Raw genomic sequence first — 15581 nt, 5'->3', positions numbered from 1 at the left:
AATGACTGCTGTTGTAAGATGGCTGCCGAAAAGGAAAGGGATAACTGCTTTGGCATTTTGGGTAATTAATGAGCTTACTGAGCAGCGGGGAGCTGTAGCTGGAGGTGGGGAGAGCTTTACAAGCCTAAGGACACTGATGCTTTTGGCAAGAGACAGCGATGCTTTGGTGGGAAAGGAGGAGGGAGCAGCCGACCACTGAAAGTCCCTGCCTGAATAATTTGCCAAGTAGTCTGGGCTGCTGTGCGTGCTGGGAAAAGCTGGTGTTGAGTACATCTGGGGAATTCCAGGAGCCATCCCGCGCCACAGCCGTCGCTATTCCCTGCCCTGTTCCCTCCTCCTGCTGTCGTCACCTTGGACACGTGTGAGAGGCTGAATAACAACTAAAGCTCTGTCTCGGGGCTTCGCAATCCTGGAATGTGCGGCAGCATCTGTGTTGCTCCGGAGGATGCAATAAGCAGCCGGGAGTGGGAAATAGCGCCGGTCATCCCTCCCTGCCTGCCTTTCCTCCTGCCGACCAGGGGAACATGAAGGCTGCCTGCCTCCCGATGCTGCTGTGGGCCCTGCGCCTGCTGACCCTGGCTGGAGGTGAGACACAGCTCCGCTCGTCCCCCCCTCCCGGGGACAGCCAGGCTCGGGGGGTGGCCACGGGGCCGGGAAGGGGGGCGGTGGCACTGGATCGGGCTGTCGGGACCTGTGCGGGAGGGATGCAGGAGATCGCAGGGCAGGATCAGGCTGGGTTTGGGAAGCGGTGTGGGGGGGGGAGGCAATAAATGGCCGCAATCCTGGCAGCAGGGACATCCGAGAGCCCCGAGATGGCTTCTGTCACACCGGAGGGCAGATGGGGAGAGCGGCGGAGACACTTCCCTGTAGCCCGTGCTAGGAAAAAAGCATCATGTACTTCTGGTCCCCCTTTTTTCACCTGCCTGGGGACGTGGCAGGAAGGCTGCAGCCGGGCCGAGGGTGGGTGGAGGAGACGACACCCTGTGCTGCAGGTGCGGGTGCTGCCATCCTTGTGAGGCGGGGAGTGTCACTGTCCCTGTGGTCACACGCTGCAGTGTGTGTGTGCGCGGGGGGAGCCGCTCTCCTGCTCGGACAGCGATCTCCGCAGGCTGTGTGCGGGAGGAGCCGCTCTCCTGCTCGGATGGAGATCTCCGCGGGCTGTGTGCGGGGGGAGCCGCTCTCCTGCTCGGACAGAGATCTCCGCGGGCTGTGTGCGGGGGGAGCCGCTCTCCTGCTCGGACAGGGATCTCCGCGGGCTCCGGGCCGCGCTTGGCCGGCTCTGCCGGGCCGGGCTGGCTGCCGTGGCTGTGGCGCCGGTCCGTGCCGGTCAGGGCTGTCCCGCCGGCTCTCAGCAGCGCAGGCAAGGCTGGACTTTGCCCGGAGCCGAGGGGTGATTATTCCCACGATGCGCAGAGATCCGTGTCCTGCAGACGGGAGCGGTGAGGGCAGCACGGATGGAGCTCCTCCCTCCGCACACCTCCGGGCAGGTTCTGCAGCGCTGGCCCGAGAGAGGCGGACAGCAGGGACACCAGGCAGGGACACCCGGCAGGGACACCCGGCAGGGACACCAGGCAGGGACACCAGGCAGCTTACCCTGCCCTGGGAACCCGCTGCCTGCTTGGCACTGCCTGACTCTGTTCATCCGTGGGCAAGCATCCCTTTCCCCCAAAAGAGGAAAGAGGGCTGGCCCTGCTAAAGGCCTGGTGGAGCTCCCTGGGTCTTTGGAGGAGCTGTGCTGAAAAGCAGGTGCCAATGGCTCCTGAGTGGTCCTGGGCAGAAAAACTCCCGGATCCCTTCGGCAAGGACTCAGATGCAGCTCAGAGAAGCAGCTGTGTGCCCCAGGAGGAGGGCTCCATGCTCCTGTGGCACCCTTCTGTCCTGGGAAGGTGCTTTCCAAGCTCCTCCACTCTGGGACAAGCCTACCCGGAGTTCAGCCAAAAGGAAACCGTTTGCATTTGTGCCAATAATTGTACAATCAGTTCAGGGTTCTCAGAGGAACAGATTTGGTTCTCCAAGGAACAGGGACTGCTCCCCACCATGCACGTCCCTGGCTACCCACAGGGACGGTGTGGCCCTCTTGTCACTGTGCCTGTTTGGTTGAACTGTGCTCTTGAAAGTGGAGGCCACCAGCAGAATATCCTCTGGCTAATGAGAGTTGATTGGCAAGTCAGCCACCCTGAACTCCCAGCAGGGAATTCTTGACCCTAAAATGGCACAGAATGCATTATTGTGTGAAAAAAGAGTTTCGCTTTAGCTTGACTTGACTGAGAGTTGGAAATGGGCTTCTGTAGAGGGGCCACAGGAGTGTTTGCTTGGGATTTCTTTGCAATCATTTCCCCAGTAAATTATTCGGATGATTCAGAGTGCTCTTGCATTGATGCTCATTCTTGTACCTGGTACCTGGATCATTCTTAACTGAACTGCTTAAAATTTGCCTCATTCCCTTGGGAATCAGGGGCAACATTTTGTAAGAGACAGCCTGATTGAAACCAGATGCCAGTTCCTTTCTTCACAGAGGCCCCAAATAAATCAGGGATTGTTTTTGTAAATCCTGCCCCTAGGGATGTCAGGAACAAGTTGTCAGGATGTGTTGTGCAACTGCCTGTTGTGGGAGGCTGGAGGTGGATGCAGGCACGAATGGCCCCAGTGGTGTGACTGGCCTGGCCCCTTGAAGGGGTCAAGGGGGGTTTTATTTTTACACTTTGCAAACTGAAAACTGTATTTTCTGGTGGAGGTGGAAAAGATGTGTCTGGAAAGCTGGGCTGCTGAGATACCTGTGGGAGTGAAGCATCATTCACCAAAAGGTTCTGGCTCTGCACCCTTTCTCCGAGCCCAGGTGGAGTTCAGAGACCTGGGAGCAGAGAGGCAGGATGCTCACCTGGAGGGGAGGTGAGATGGAGGAAGAGATGAGACTGATAAGGAGAGAGCAGAGCACCCTGCCCACTGGTGAGGGTTGCAGCAGATCTTTAGGGGATGAAGAAATGTATTTTCTGGGCATTGTGCTGAGACCAGTCCTCCTGGTAGCCAAGGGGAAGGACCTGCAGGTCCAGGGGCTTGCACATCCTACAGGACAAGCTGAAACCCTCTCCCAAAAGCCCACAGGTTTCACAGTGCTTTTTCCCCTCAGTTTTCTGGGTATCTTACTGTATGTGTGGGTACTATTGTCATCATCAGGATCTGTCTTCATCTCAGTCCAGCAGGGACTGGAAACTTTTGTGGCAAGCTTTGGACTCTTCCCTGGAGAAGGGAGGAATGAAACAGTGCTGGTTTTGAGAGGCCCTGATAAAAGGCCAGCACTTAATGAGGTGAAATTTTTATTTCAGGGCAACCCAAAGCATTTCAGAGGTGTCGAGAAGATTGCAACATTTCTAGAAAGAAGTTACCAGAGAATCTGGTCAGGAGCTACTACGAGATCGACCCCAGATGCAGAGAAAATGTCACTGTGTAAGTGCTGCCCCACTTCCAAGTGGGATCAGGGTTAAATGGGTGGGGAAAGGGACTGAGGGACATACTGGGAAGGACAGGGCAGAGGAATGACAGGGGGAGAGAGCTGACGTGTTCCTCTGAAAACAGATATTTTGTCTGCAGACAGATTCAGACTTGTGAGCTTGTCTGGAAATGAGAAAAGCTCCCTTTCTATTCTTTGGGATAGTTGCTGTTTTGTGCTTATGCTGCAGTTCATGCACCATTGACACCAAGTTATTGCAGCCCAGGGGGTGGCTCCACAGGGAAGCTGCTGGGTTGACCTTGGGAAGTCTCACAACACCCAGTACACCCTGTAAACCAGAGGGTTTTTCCTTCATGCCTGCGTGCCCCGGGGCAGCTGGTGCCTGTGGAGCTTTCTGTGTCCAAACAGGACAATGCTTCTGAAAGTGAAAAACTTATTAGGGGAAAACCCTTCACCCATGAGTCATGTTCAGCTTCTGCTCACTCAGTCAGATCTCGGAGCACCTGCCTGCCCTTCCTGAAATGAATCATCCACAACACTTGGTGTTGTATCTGCACACCTTCCCCACAGCCCTGATCACCTGAGCCAGTGTTTGTTTTATTCAGTCAGTGATCCCTTTGTATTTTCAGATTTGTCACTGTGAAGTCCAGGGAGATTTGTGCAGATTCAAATGAAGGCTGGGTGAAGAAGATCAAAGACAAACTGGACGGGAAAAGTGCCACAGTGATGCCACCACGTGGTGTCACCCCAGCAGAAGAGCCCGGTGGCCTTGAGAGGCATGTTGGTCTGCCAGAGCTGGCTCGATCTCAAACCACTGCTCCAGCTAGTTTCTTCCAAGGGACTGGAACAACGCTTAGGGAGGGAGGACATGCTCCTGCTGCCACGGCAGAGGGGCCCAGCAAGCCCCCACTGGGCAGGCAGGAGCCCCCCCAGCTCCCTGCAGGATCCAGCCCCGTGGCACAGGAAGGGGCTGAGGGCACTCCAGAGGCAAAGGGAGAGCCCTCACATTCTCCTGCATCTTCAGCAGCTGCTGCAGCAGGTGGGGGCTCCAGGCAGCCCACCCCACGCCCCACTGGCCAAGACACAGCTTCTCCCAACTCCAATTCACACCTGATGGCTGCTGCCAGAGGATCAAACCAACCTGAACTTGCATCCCTGGACCCTACAAGAGCCAACACACCACATGCTGCTTCCAGCAGTTCTAGGTCAGATTTCCCCTCCATGTGGGACAGCATGAAGACCACAACAGTCACAGACACAGCACCACAGACTACTTCAGTTCCTACTCTGAGCTCCACCACTGCCATAGACAGAGCTGCTTCTGTTGGTCCCTCTGCAGGGACAGCAACATTTGATCATTCATTGCCTGTGGGGAAGCAAGAGCCTTCAGACAGAGCAGTTTTCACTCACCAGGGACTGTCAAGCCAAGCCAGAGTGCAGATGATCACAGTCAGGCCAAACAATCTGCCTCTGCCCAGCTTCCTGTCGAAATCTCAAATGCACTTTGTCATCCCAGTTTCTGTGGTGTGTGGACTGATGGTTAGCAGTGTTGCTCTTGTATGGTTGTATCTGAAATTTGGAGTCAAACCAGAAGAAACATCAAGAGAAATGGTGCAGGGCTTGCTCTACCAGCAGGCAGGACATCAAGACAATGTCTATCCAATGGAAGTAATATGAATCCTTCATGGCACAGACATTTCTGGCCTCAACTGTGTGTGTGTTGCTCCAGAAAAGCTGTTCATGCTGAACTGGTGACCAGTAAGAAGCAAGCCTGGGAATAAAATTCACAGAGAAAACTGATTTTTTGGTAGAGCAGAATGCCCAATAATACATTTACTTCATTGTTGGCCAATCACAGTGTTCTGGAAATAAGGGAGACACTTCTTTTCTCCTGGCACTGCTCTGTACAAAGGCTGTGGCTGTTCTATTGCTGTCGTTGGCTCTTTGCCAGCTGATGTGATTTTCCAAGTCACTCTTGGGAATTTTTCTGTGGCTCCTCGTGGTCCAGGCAAGAAGCCACTCACCCACCCACACTGCTGGACTTGGGCTCAGCCCCCTCGAGCAATCCTAGCACCAAACCCACACAATTTGCACTTAAACTCTCTGCTGCTTCTTTCTTTGCACTTCAGGTCTCTGCTCTGCCAGACCCAGACTGGAGCTGGTGGCCAGCTGGGGGCTGCCTCTCCCTGGGCTGATGGAATTCACTCTCATCATTTGCTCTTGCTGGAGGCACGAGGGGCAGCCCAGCTTTTCAGAAATAGTTGACCAACACTGCCTCTGATCAGGGGACTGAAGGTCAGTGCTGCAGATCTTCTGTTCAGAGAAGCTGGCAGCCCACAGTCTGTCTCCTCCTTGAAATCAAGCCCTTCCTTTTAGCAGCTCTGGGTGTTTCTTCTTGCAGATGAATTCTGAGAGCTGGTTCTTGGCAAATCAATGCAATAAATCCCTTCTGCCAGCTGATGCACCTTGTGCCCAGCTGCATCCATCACCAGGGCAGGATAATGCTGATGAATCTTCACAAATGGAAGAAATCAAGAAGCCACCCAATAATTTTGCTATTCCTGTGTGATCATTGGAACATTTTTGCTCTTCTCTGCAAGAACAAAATCCAGGAAATGTGGAGCTAAAGGCAATTCTGGATGTAGTCATGAAGGAATTACTCTACCAGAGCAGCCGTAACATCCTTTTGATCCCATTTTCTCTCTAGAAATAAGCACATTTGCTGATCCACAAAAAAAAAAAGCACAAAATGCCTGTTCATTGTCCTATACTTCAGCCACATTCCAGTTTTTCCATTTTGGATAGCACTGATCACCAGGCTATGAAAGCACTGTTACAGAACCAGGCTTTTTTAAACCCCAAATTGATTTTGATTTTTACACATCCTGGCATTGCTGTACATAAGTTTTACCTGTGGTCAAGTCTTGAAAGCCCTTGTTAAACTTTGACTCCAGGATGAATCCTGCTGGAGCGTGCAGAGGTTTTCATGGCATGAAGCTTTGTAGGTAGATACATGTCAAGGGTCAGATCCCAACCAACCTCAGGGGATCAGATCCCTCAGTACAAATATGCATGCAGAAAATAGAAGCAAGATCAGCAAGAAAAAAGCAAGAAAATTATAAGCAAGAAGATCAAAAATGATGGGCCAGCTGTAAAGCAGAGCTTGAGGAACGTGGCCTGTTAGATCTGTCAGATTGCACCTTCAGGACATCCCTCCAGCCCTGCAGGGGCAGAGGACAGACTGCAGCTGTGCCTGCTGTCTGCCATCACACATCCCTTTCTTCTGCATTCTGTTGGCTTGAGGGATTCCTCTCCTCTGCAAGTACAGGATGCAATCAGATTTATTTCAATGACTAATTTGGAGCTAAATCCTTCCTTGTGCAGCAGCTCAGCTGTGGAACTCTGGTTGGGGTTGATTTTCCCAGGGGGTAAATCTGGCTCTGCCAGTGCCACCTCCCCATGCACCCACCTGTGCACAGCTGGAACTCGTGGGGTGATGTACTGTGGCACTATTTTTATATGAAACACTAGAAATGTTATTTTTGTAAAAAGATTTTATAGCTTTTTGAATGTATGTAACGTCCTGTCTGAGCTGCTCGGAGTGGAGATCTTTGTGGCAGCACTGGGAGCACTGTGCCTTGTCCATCTTGTTGCTGGTCTCAGATGGCTTGTGCATGTCCCTGGGAGCTGGATCACTGCCCAGGCCCTCCAGCAAGCAGAGTGGGCACTTGTGTGCTGCAGGTGGAGTGCTGCTCTTGCAGCAGGCCTGGGGAGATGGATGTGCACCAGCCAGGTCTCCTGCAGTCCCACCAGCCCTGGGCAGGACGCTGCCCCCAGCTCCACCACCGGCTCCCAGCTGCTGTGATCCCTCTGCAGCTCCTTCTCCAGGCTGGCCCTGTCCTTGTGCACTCCCTGCTCCCCTCCCTGTCCCTTGGCTGTTTGCAGGCAGGGTGCTGGCACCCTCACAGGGGACAGGGGGACGCTGCTGCTCCTCTCTGCAGCCTGGGAGGGAGGATGGAGCCTGTGGTTTGGGTGTCACCCATTTCTGGGGGTTAAAATACCACTTGCTGTAGAGCACAGTGACTGTTACAAGCTCCAGTTTGTTTGTATATTGAGTGTGTGCATGAGATATGAGCTGTACATTTTTATAGAAGTAATAAAGTCCTTATGTTAAAAACTTCCACCCTCAGGGCATCGAGCCTTGAGCTGGGTTTCCAAGCCTGGTCCTTGCAGAGATGAACACCCATGACTGAGCACTGTGGAAAGATCCCAGCATCACCAAGAGATGGCAAAGCTGGCACAGCTGGATGTGGCCAGGCCATTGCTCCATCTCCTTTAAGGGTTTGATCTTGCAGATGTTTGCAGGAAATATATTTCCTCACGGGGAGTTGTGAGGCAATAGAGAAAACTGGACTTTGGCATTGTTTAGGCAAAGCTAAGGTCAAGCAGCAGCTCAGAGACAGCAACATCATGCTCCAAGAATGTTCTGTATGGAGGCAAGAGGGCAAGGGCTGAGACAGGACCTCTCCCACCCCACCAGGGCTTGGGCTGCCCTTGTGTGCTGCTCTGTGCTGAGCAGGTGGGAAGAGCAGCTCAGTGAGTCAGGGGCTTGTCTGGAGTGGGGAGCTGGCAGGAGCAAGAGGGGTGAGCACCTTCCCTACATTTCAGGGGCTCTCATCCCAACCATCTCTCAGCCCTGCCCTGCTAGGTAGGTGCAGAAGTCAATGAAAATTTCCTGCAGCTGAGTCACCAGGTCAGGAAGGTCATTTGGGGATGATGAGGAAAAGGAAACTAAAGCACTTTTGTTTTTAGATTTCGTTTCTCCTCTCCTGTGGAGAGGCAGGAGGAAGGAGGGGGTGATGCAATCCAGCCAGGCCTGACAGGATGAATCATTTCTGATCCTTTCCCCCAGGCAGGGCTGGCCCCAGCAGGGCTCTTTGGGGCTGCTCCTCTGGAAGTTTTGGGTGCCCCTGGGCTGTGGGTGGCACACAGTCCCTGGCTTTGCAGGTGTGGGTGTCTGGCTGTGCAGGAAGGCCCTTGTGCCAAGGGTGTCCCTCCACACCCCTTCCTCTGGAGCTCCTTGGGTGCCTCAGGGGTGGAGTTGGTCCAGGGGATAACTAATGCCCTGTCTGTTCTGCTCAGGGGGATGAGAGGTGCATGTCCTGCCTTGGTGCTTCCCCACAGCCCCCAGGAGATGGGGCATCCATGGTCATGAAGGCTCTCTCAGCCCTTACTAGCCCACAGGTTTCATTTCCAGCTCCACAGCATCTCCACCGTGTCATCAGCAGCTGTTCTGATCGACCTTGTGAGAAGGGGAAGTCCCTGGGGCTCCTCACAGGGTCCATCAAAGGTCAGGGCACTAATTGGCCATAATGACCCTGACCAGCCTGGTCGTGGGTGGGCTCACCCCCACAACACCCCCAGTCCTCAGGAGCCCCACCTGACTCGGGTTTGGGTCCCTGCTGTGTTGTGAGTGCTGCTCTGATATCCTGGCTGTCATCCAGCCCCTTGGACAGCCCTTGGGTCCCCTGGCTGGATGGAGGTCTGTCGGTCCCCATGTCCTGCCACTGCTGAGAAAACTCCCCCAGCCTTCCCCGATGGATTCTGGATTTGGTTCCCGACCTTGGTGTGCCTGGGGCGGCTGCTGGAGGCTCTGAGCCCTGTGCCAGACCCTGGGGGCTGTCACCTGCCTGGGCTGGGGCCACCCCTGGCTCCTGCTTGTCCCTCCTCTGCTCCCTGCAGGCTGGACCTGCCAGGGGCACCCCTCTGCCATGACCTGCTCCAAGCTCTGACTTCTCCCCAGGCTGGTGAGAGGTGGAGAAGAGAAGGTGCTGCCTCCATCCCCTGGTTTGGGCTGGGATTGATCAGGCCTCAGCGTGGCTGCTTTCCTGGGAAGTGTTGCACAAGAGCTCTGGTGCTTGGGGCAGCCTCTGGGCCACCACCACCGTCACCCTGCTGGCCCAGCAGAGCCAGGACAGATGGGGAACAGCCAGGGAGGGTCCTGCTGGGCTTTGTGCTGGCTTCATCTCCCCTTCTGTGAGAATTGTGTCCCTGCTGTGTCCCTGCAAGGGCTGCTCTTGTTGCTGGAGTCCCCTGGTAACACAGAGGCTGTTGGGACCTCTTTGGTGACTGTCACAGGTGATGGAGGAAGGTTCATTTCCAGAGCCTTCAGAAGGAACTCTGGAATTCTGTCACAAACCAAACAATTTAAAAAAGAAGTAGACAGATATAAGTGAGAGTCACCCTCCAAGGAGGGCTGTGATGTCAGCTTGCTGACTCTGACCATAACCCCATCATAAACACATTTTCATTGCAACATCCAGGTTCCTTTACATGTCTTGCTCACCACATTCATTAACTGCATTTATTTTTCTGATTGCTGGGGTTTTATTCTAATCAAACACTAAGGAGCAGATAAATTCATAACTTGTTCTAGTGCCATCTTGAAATTATCAGGGCTAACTGTGTTCAGAATTAAATCACTAAAAATTAGACTGGAATTGCTTCCATGACCTATTTTTTTTTCTGTTATCTCAGCTTTGCTTTAAAAGCTGAGCTGAAGCATCTGTCTGCTGCTTGCTTGAACTCTAGGAACTCTAAAAGGCTGAATAAAGGAGCCTGAAGTCCCCATTAAGCATCATTTCCCCTGACTGCTCCTCCACACAGAAGCCTCTCCAGAGCAGAGTCTCCCTCACACCCCAGGTCCATCCTTCCCTTAACCTCGAGGTAGTTGATTGACCTCATTGGATGGAAATGGAAAAATATCTCATTTTAAAGTGTTTGAGGAAGCTGACATCAGGTCTATTACCTCACCTTCCTTACCAGATAAGGCACTTCCATTTCCTGGTGCAGGTGCATTGACCCTGCCTGTTTGTGTGAGCGTTTCCTGCAGGGGCCCAGGGAGTTTCTGCTCGGTCCCTGTGCCTGTGGAGGAGCCTGCCCAGTGAGCTGGGGCAGGCAGAGCCTGGGCAGGGCTCCTGGAAGGCACTCAGCCTTCCTGCAGCCTCTGCGTCCCGTGACTCCGGGCAGAGCTTCCTGCGCAGGAAGGTCTCAGATCAACAACTCACAGCCCTTGGTGCTCCCCGGTGTGGGAAGCAGACTTTGGAAGAGAGTCTTGTTTTTTCTTATTTTAGAATGTCTTTGCAGGCTGCAGGACTTGCCAGGGCTGTTCCTGGAATCGCAGGGATTTGGGGAAAGAGGAAGAGAATCACCTTTGGGTTGGGATTGTGTCCTGAGTCAATCAGGGCTTCCCCATGGAGCCCCTGAGGGAGCCCCCCAAGAAAATGTGAAGGAGCTTTGCAGGCAGAAAGGGTGAAGGGGGTTTAAAGAAGCCAGAGAAGGATGTCTCATCTTGTAAATGGAAAAATTCAAAGTGACTGAGTAGAGCAGAAGAAAGCAGGGAAAACTTCCAAACCCTCCCACCGCCTCCTTGGGGACGAGCTCCAGGCTCTGGGTGATGCCCCCTGCCCCTGCCTTGCAGCCCAACTGCTCTTGCAGTGCCTCCCCAAGAGCAGGATGGCTGTGGCTGTTTTCCAGCACAGCTGGGAGTGCTCAGTCACCCACTGAGACCCAAACCCAGCTCAGGGCTGCTCTCCCTATTCCTCTGTTCCCTCACAGACAAAGGCTGCATCTGATGTGTCCCCTCAGCCTCCCTCCTCCTGCAGAACAACAATATTCTGTTTATTTTTAATGTAAACAGGCACATTCTTCAAAGTCTTCTCCAGTGAAAGAAAAAAAAAAAAGCCAACAGAGGGGCTTTCCAACACTTGACAATTAATGCCTACACACCAAAGCCTTTCCCTTTCCAAAGTGAATAAGAAGAAAAATCAAAAGTTCTCCAGGGAGTTGTGAGTCATCCGGTTTCCGCAGACATGGCTTTGGATCCTGAGAAAGGGGAAGCAGAGCATCCATCCTGGGGCAGGTCTTTGGCCAGAAAAGAAACCAGAGCTGCAGGAGTTCCTGAAGGTCCATGGAGAGCAGTGGCTCTGGAGCCTCCACTGGCAGGAAACGTGTCTGATGAAGCTGGGCTTGGGGAGACCTGAGCACGGCCAGAGCAGGTCTCAGATTTCAAAAGGCACCCAGGGATGACAGTCCCAGGCACAACAGCCTGCTCCAGAGAGTGGCTGGGGAGGGCCAGTGTGAAGAGGGGCTTGAGGTGGCCCCTTGGGTAGTCCACAGGGAGGGAGGGAGGGAGGGCTGTGGTGCCAGGGGATCTGCATGGGACCCCACTGCTCCCTGCAGCCACTGGGAGTTCGAAGGAGGGAAAGGTGAAAAAAGCTGAGCATGAGCTGAGCATGACTGGCAAGGACCAAAAGGGGCTCCTTGGACCTTCAGAGGGTCTGGAGAAGGGAGCCCAGCACAAGGGGGAGAGCTGTCCCCCAGGTTAACACAGAGGGGCTGGCCCCTTTCAGCAGCTCCCTGCAGGGTCTGGGATGCCTCAAGGCTGTGGAGGGAGGAAGATGATGGAAAGACACCCAAAACCTTTGAGCAGAAAGTTTTCCATCCATTCCCCTCAGGCTGGTGCTGACTCCTGCCCTGCCCTGGAGCTGGGGCTAAGCCAGCCCTGTGCACAGGGAAAGGCTCAGCTATCCTCCTTCTCTTCCCCCTCACTGCCCAGTTATGAACAGGGAGTTTGGTGGAAAACTTGGCTTCATCTCCATGGTACCAACCTGGAATGTGACACAATTCCTGCCAGGATTTGCCAACTCGCCCCTTTCAAGCCACAGAGGGATGGTGGCAGCAGTCCCTGTGCTTCTGTTTAATTCTTCCCAGGATTCACAAGCCATCCAGCCACCTCCAGCACGTTTGTGTTGGCTCTGGGCCGAGTGACCTTGCCTGGAACACCAAGCTTTGCCTTTCCTGTGGCTGTGAACCCCCTCTCTGAAGGCCCAGGAGCTGAGGTCACATCTGCACAGAGGAGGATTTCACTTCCTTCATGACTTTCCCTGCGTGGGTGAACACAGAAGTTGACACAACTTATTTAGCCTTCCCACCTTTCCAGGGAAAGTCTGTCTGTCTGTCTGTAATCCCAATGACCCCATATGACATGGAAATCCCCAGGGCAAAGACACTGCCGCTGTTCCTTGAATTAGCGTCAAGCTCATTGGAAAAGGGATAACCGGGGAGGAGTAGAGGGGATAAATTGCAGCAGCTCCTTGCCTGAGCTCAGAGTTGAGCTGTCCCAAGGAGGCAGAGCAGCATCCTGCAAGGAAGAGCCCTCCCAGAGCCACCATGCTCACTGCAAGGCCAGTCCTGCTGCTCGTCGGGCTCCTCAGCCTCTTGCCGTGCTCCCATGAAGGTAAAGCCCCTGCTGGGCCACTGCTGCCCTGAGCAGGGCAGAGCAGCAGGTCCAGGGGTGCAGGGAGGGATGGAGACTGCTGCAGGGCTGGGTGGCTTTGGCAGAGCTGCTGGGGCTGGGTGATCACCTGGAGCATCCTTCTGCCCCGGGAGGGAAGGAGGGAGGAGGGCACCTGGGGGTCCTCATGGCAGCCCTGGCAGAGCCTGGGGATGCTGTGCTCATCAGCCCTGTGCTGGGGGAAGGTCCTGAGCACAGGCTGCCTCCAGAGCCAGCCTCACTGTGCCTCTGTTTCCTGCAGCCCCTTACTCTCCAGCCGAGTGCTGCTTCGACTACGTCAAGGGCGTGCTCCGGCTGGATTACCTGCTGGGCTTCTACCCCACCTCCAGGGAATGCTACCTCCCGGCAGTTGTGTAAGTCCTGGCACCTTCCCCGCTGCTGGGCCGCCTCCTGGGCTGCCACGGGTCAGTTTGTCTGTCCCCTGTGGGGACAGGACAGGGACAGCTCTGTGTCAGCTCCGCGATCTTCCAGCGCGAGGAGGGGAGGCTGTGACTGCCTGGGCACTTCTGCAAGGGCTGGAGCTCCTGGGGGCTCTGCAGGGGCTCCAGAGGGGCTGGGCTGCAGGGTGAGCTGCTTGTAGGGCACCAGGAACCCAGGGGCAGGCACAGGGACCAAGGGAAAGGGTGCAGGCAGGGAGGATGGTGTGGGCACAAGCGCAATCACAGCTGTCATTCCTCACAAAGCTTCACCTTTAACCTTGGCAGGTTTGAGACCAAGAGAGGAGCCAAGGTCTGTGCAAACCCTGAGGAGAAGTGGGTGAAGAGAGCAGTGAAAATGCTTCAAAAGAAGAAAGAACTTTCTGCCCCGTGATGTAGAGTGGGTGCCCTGGTTCAGGCTCCCCAGCATCCTGCTGGGAAGGAAGGTTTGCATCCCCCTCTCAGAGGGGTCAAGGATGTTCAGCTCCTGGGAGAGGGCACTGACTGCCCAGAGCCCTGAGCTGCATCCACAGCTGGGCACCAGCTCCTGGAATGCTGCTGGCCCAGCCTGCACCTGCCTGCTGATCACAGCCACAAAATAAAGTTTATTTCATGTGACATTGGAGAGTGGTGTCCTTTGTTCTCCCAGCCCCAGCTGGGGCTGGCTCTGCCCCCTGGGTCTCAGGGCAGGAGGGGAGGGGATGGATGGGACTTCAAGGGGACCCAAAAGGGGCTGGAGACTCCTCTGAGGGTTTTTAGGTGCCAAACTGCCATCAGTTTCAGGCTTGGGGGTTTCAGCCTGTCCCGTTTGCTGTCCTGTGGAGGAGCACAGCCTGTCTGCCATGTGTGCCCAGGCTGGGCTGCAGAGGAAAGGTTTCCTCCCCGGGCAGAAGGGACACCCAGGGAGGCTGAATCACACAAGGGATTCCTGCTCATATCCCCCTGCCAGGGGCCACGAACAGCTCAGCAGTGATCCCTGCCAGGGCTTTGGGAGGGGCAGCAGAACTGGAAGGGCAGGAGTGAGGAAAGTCATGAGTTAAAGACAGGTTAATAAATAAAGTAAAACTGGCACACAAGCCAAGCGAAATAAAGGATTAATTCTCTCCCTCCCATGGGTGGGCAGGGGTCCAGCCATGGGGAGCAGAGCAGGGCTCCCTCACATGTAACAGTGACCTGGGAAGACAAATGCTGCAACTCTGAATGTGCCCCTACTTCCTCCTCCTTTCCCTGTAACAGTCCAATAAGGGGGAAGAAAAAGGAGAACCAACCAAAAAAAGGAGAAACCCACCCAAAAAATTCCACCAAGTGATAAAGAAACCATCACTTGCCCTAGCCCAGATGGTGCTCAGCCAGTCCCTTGCTGCCGGCACCCACAGCTCCAGGGGAAGGGGATTTCGGCAGCAGCAGCTCCAGGGATGCTCTCACAGCAGAGGCAAAACCCGTCCCGAGCTGAGGGGTGACCCTGACGCGCTGCAGGAGCCTGGGGAGGGGGAGAGCTCTGGGTGCACGGGAGGGGGCTCAGCCTGCAGCAGCCTCTGGCCCTGCTCAGATTGCTGCCGGTCCCCGCAGGAGCCCCGGGCGGCGGAGCCTCCGTTCCCTGCGCTCGGTGCCCGCCCCGGACAGCGCCGGCCGGGGGCTCTGGGCGGGGCAGGTCCCGCCGGACCCGGCATTCATCACGGGCAAACTGTTCGTCTATTAAAGTATTAACTTTCCTGATTATCCACTCAAAACCCAAAGCATTTTATGAGTCAGAGAATATTTCCCACCTCTATGGGGCTTTTTTTTTTTAGCTCCATGCCTATCCATTTCAATTTCTAAAGCAGGGGTTTTCCTCAGTCAGAAAATCTGTATTCAATTATTAATTATAGTGAGGTTGGACACCCATAAAATCCTCCGCAGGGTCTGTAGCCCCTCTTCTCTCCACTTGCCTTTGCATTTGCCTAGGCAGGAGCTCCACACCTGGGGCAGAGGCCGTGCCACTGCTGGGGATGGCTCGGGAGGGGGCTGGAAATGCCCCAGGAGGGGCAGAGGAGCCTGGAGAAGATTAAAGCCAGACCCAAAGGTCCACTGCTGGGGCAGGGAGGGAAGCCCAGTCCTCCAGAGCCTTGTGGGGCCTTTCCAGGCCTTCAAACATCCAACATGCACTGATTTCCTCCATGAAGAACAGATAGTGGAGGCACCTACTAATGCTTCCTCTGGAGAGAGGAATAAATAGCTGAGGGAAAGGAGGAGCAACTGTTTGCCTCAGACAAGCCTGGAAAGGGAGCTCAGGACTGGCACATGAGGTTTTCTGAGCCAGGGGATGCTGATTGGAAGAAGTCATTAGCTCAGTTCTCCCTTAATTACAGCCGTGTGCTTTTAA

General features: G+C 54.6%; 2 protein-coding genes across 2 annotated transcripts; both read left to right on the top strand.

Moving 5' to 3' along the window:
• The first annotated feature begins 419 nt into the window (after nt 1-419).
• Nucleotides 420-7625, top strand: LOC311159025 (uncharacterized protein). Its single transcript, XM_084214884.1, has 3 exons — nt 420-585; nt 3324-3444; nt 4078-7625. The coding sequence occupies exons 1-3, from the start codon at nt 525-527 to the stop codon at nt 5123-5125; spliced, it is 1230 nt and encodes a 409-aa protein (XP_084071010.1). The 5' UTR covers nt 420-524; the 3' UTR covers nt 5126-7625.
• Nucleotides 7626-12679: 5054 nt separating this feature from the next.
• LOC311159078 (C-C motif chemokine 4-like) lies at nt 12680-14918 on the top strand (the record flags this gene model as incomplete). The annotated part of the gene is made up of 4 exons (XM_084214970.1): nt 12680-12746; nt 13045-13156; nt 13508-13609; nt 14789-14918. 4 exons carry the CDS (start codon nt 12680-12682, stop codon nt 14916-14918), a joined length of 411 nt encoding a protein of 136 aa, XP_084071096.1.
• Between the last annotated feature and the right edge of the window lie 663 nt (nt 14919-15581).

Source organism: Fringilla coelebs (assembly GCF_963513975.1).
Source record: "Fringilla coelebs genome assembly, chromosome: 14".
In the NCBI taxonomy this organism is placed as follows: domain Eukaryota; kingdom Metazoa; phylum Chordata; class Aves; order Passeriformes; family Fringillidae; genus Fringilla; species Fringilla coelebs.
The sequence above is the reverse complement of the archived record's forward strand: the minus strand, read 5'-3'. Positions and strand labels throughout refer to the sequence as shown.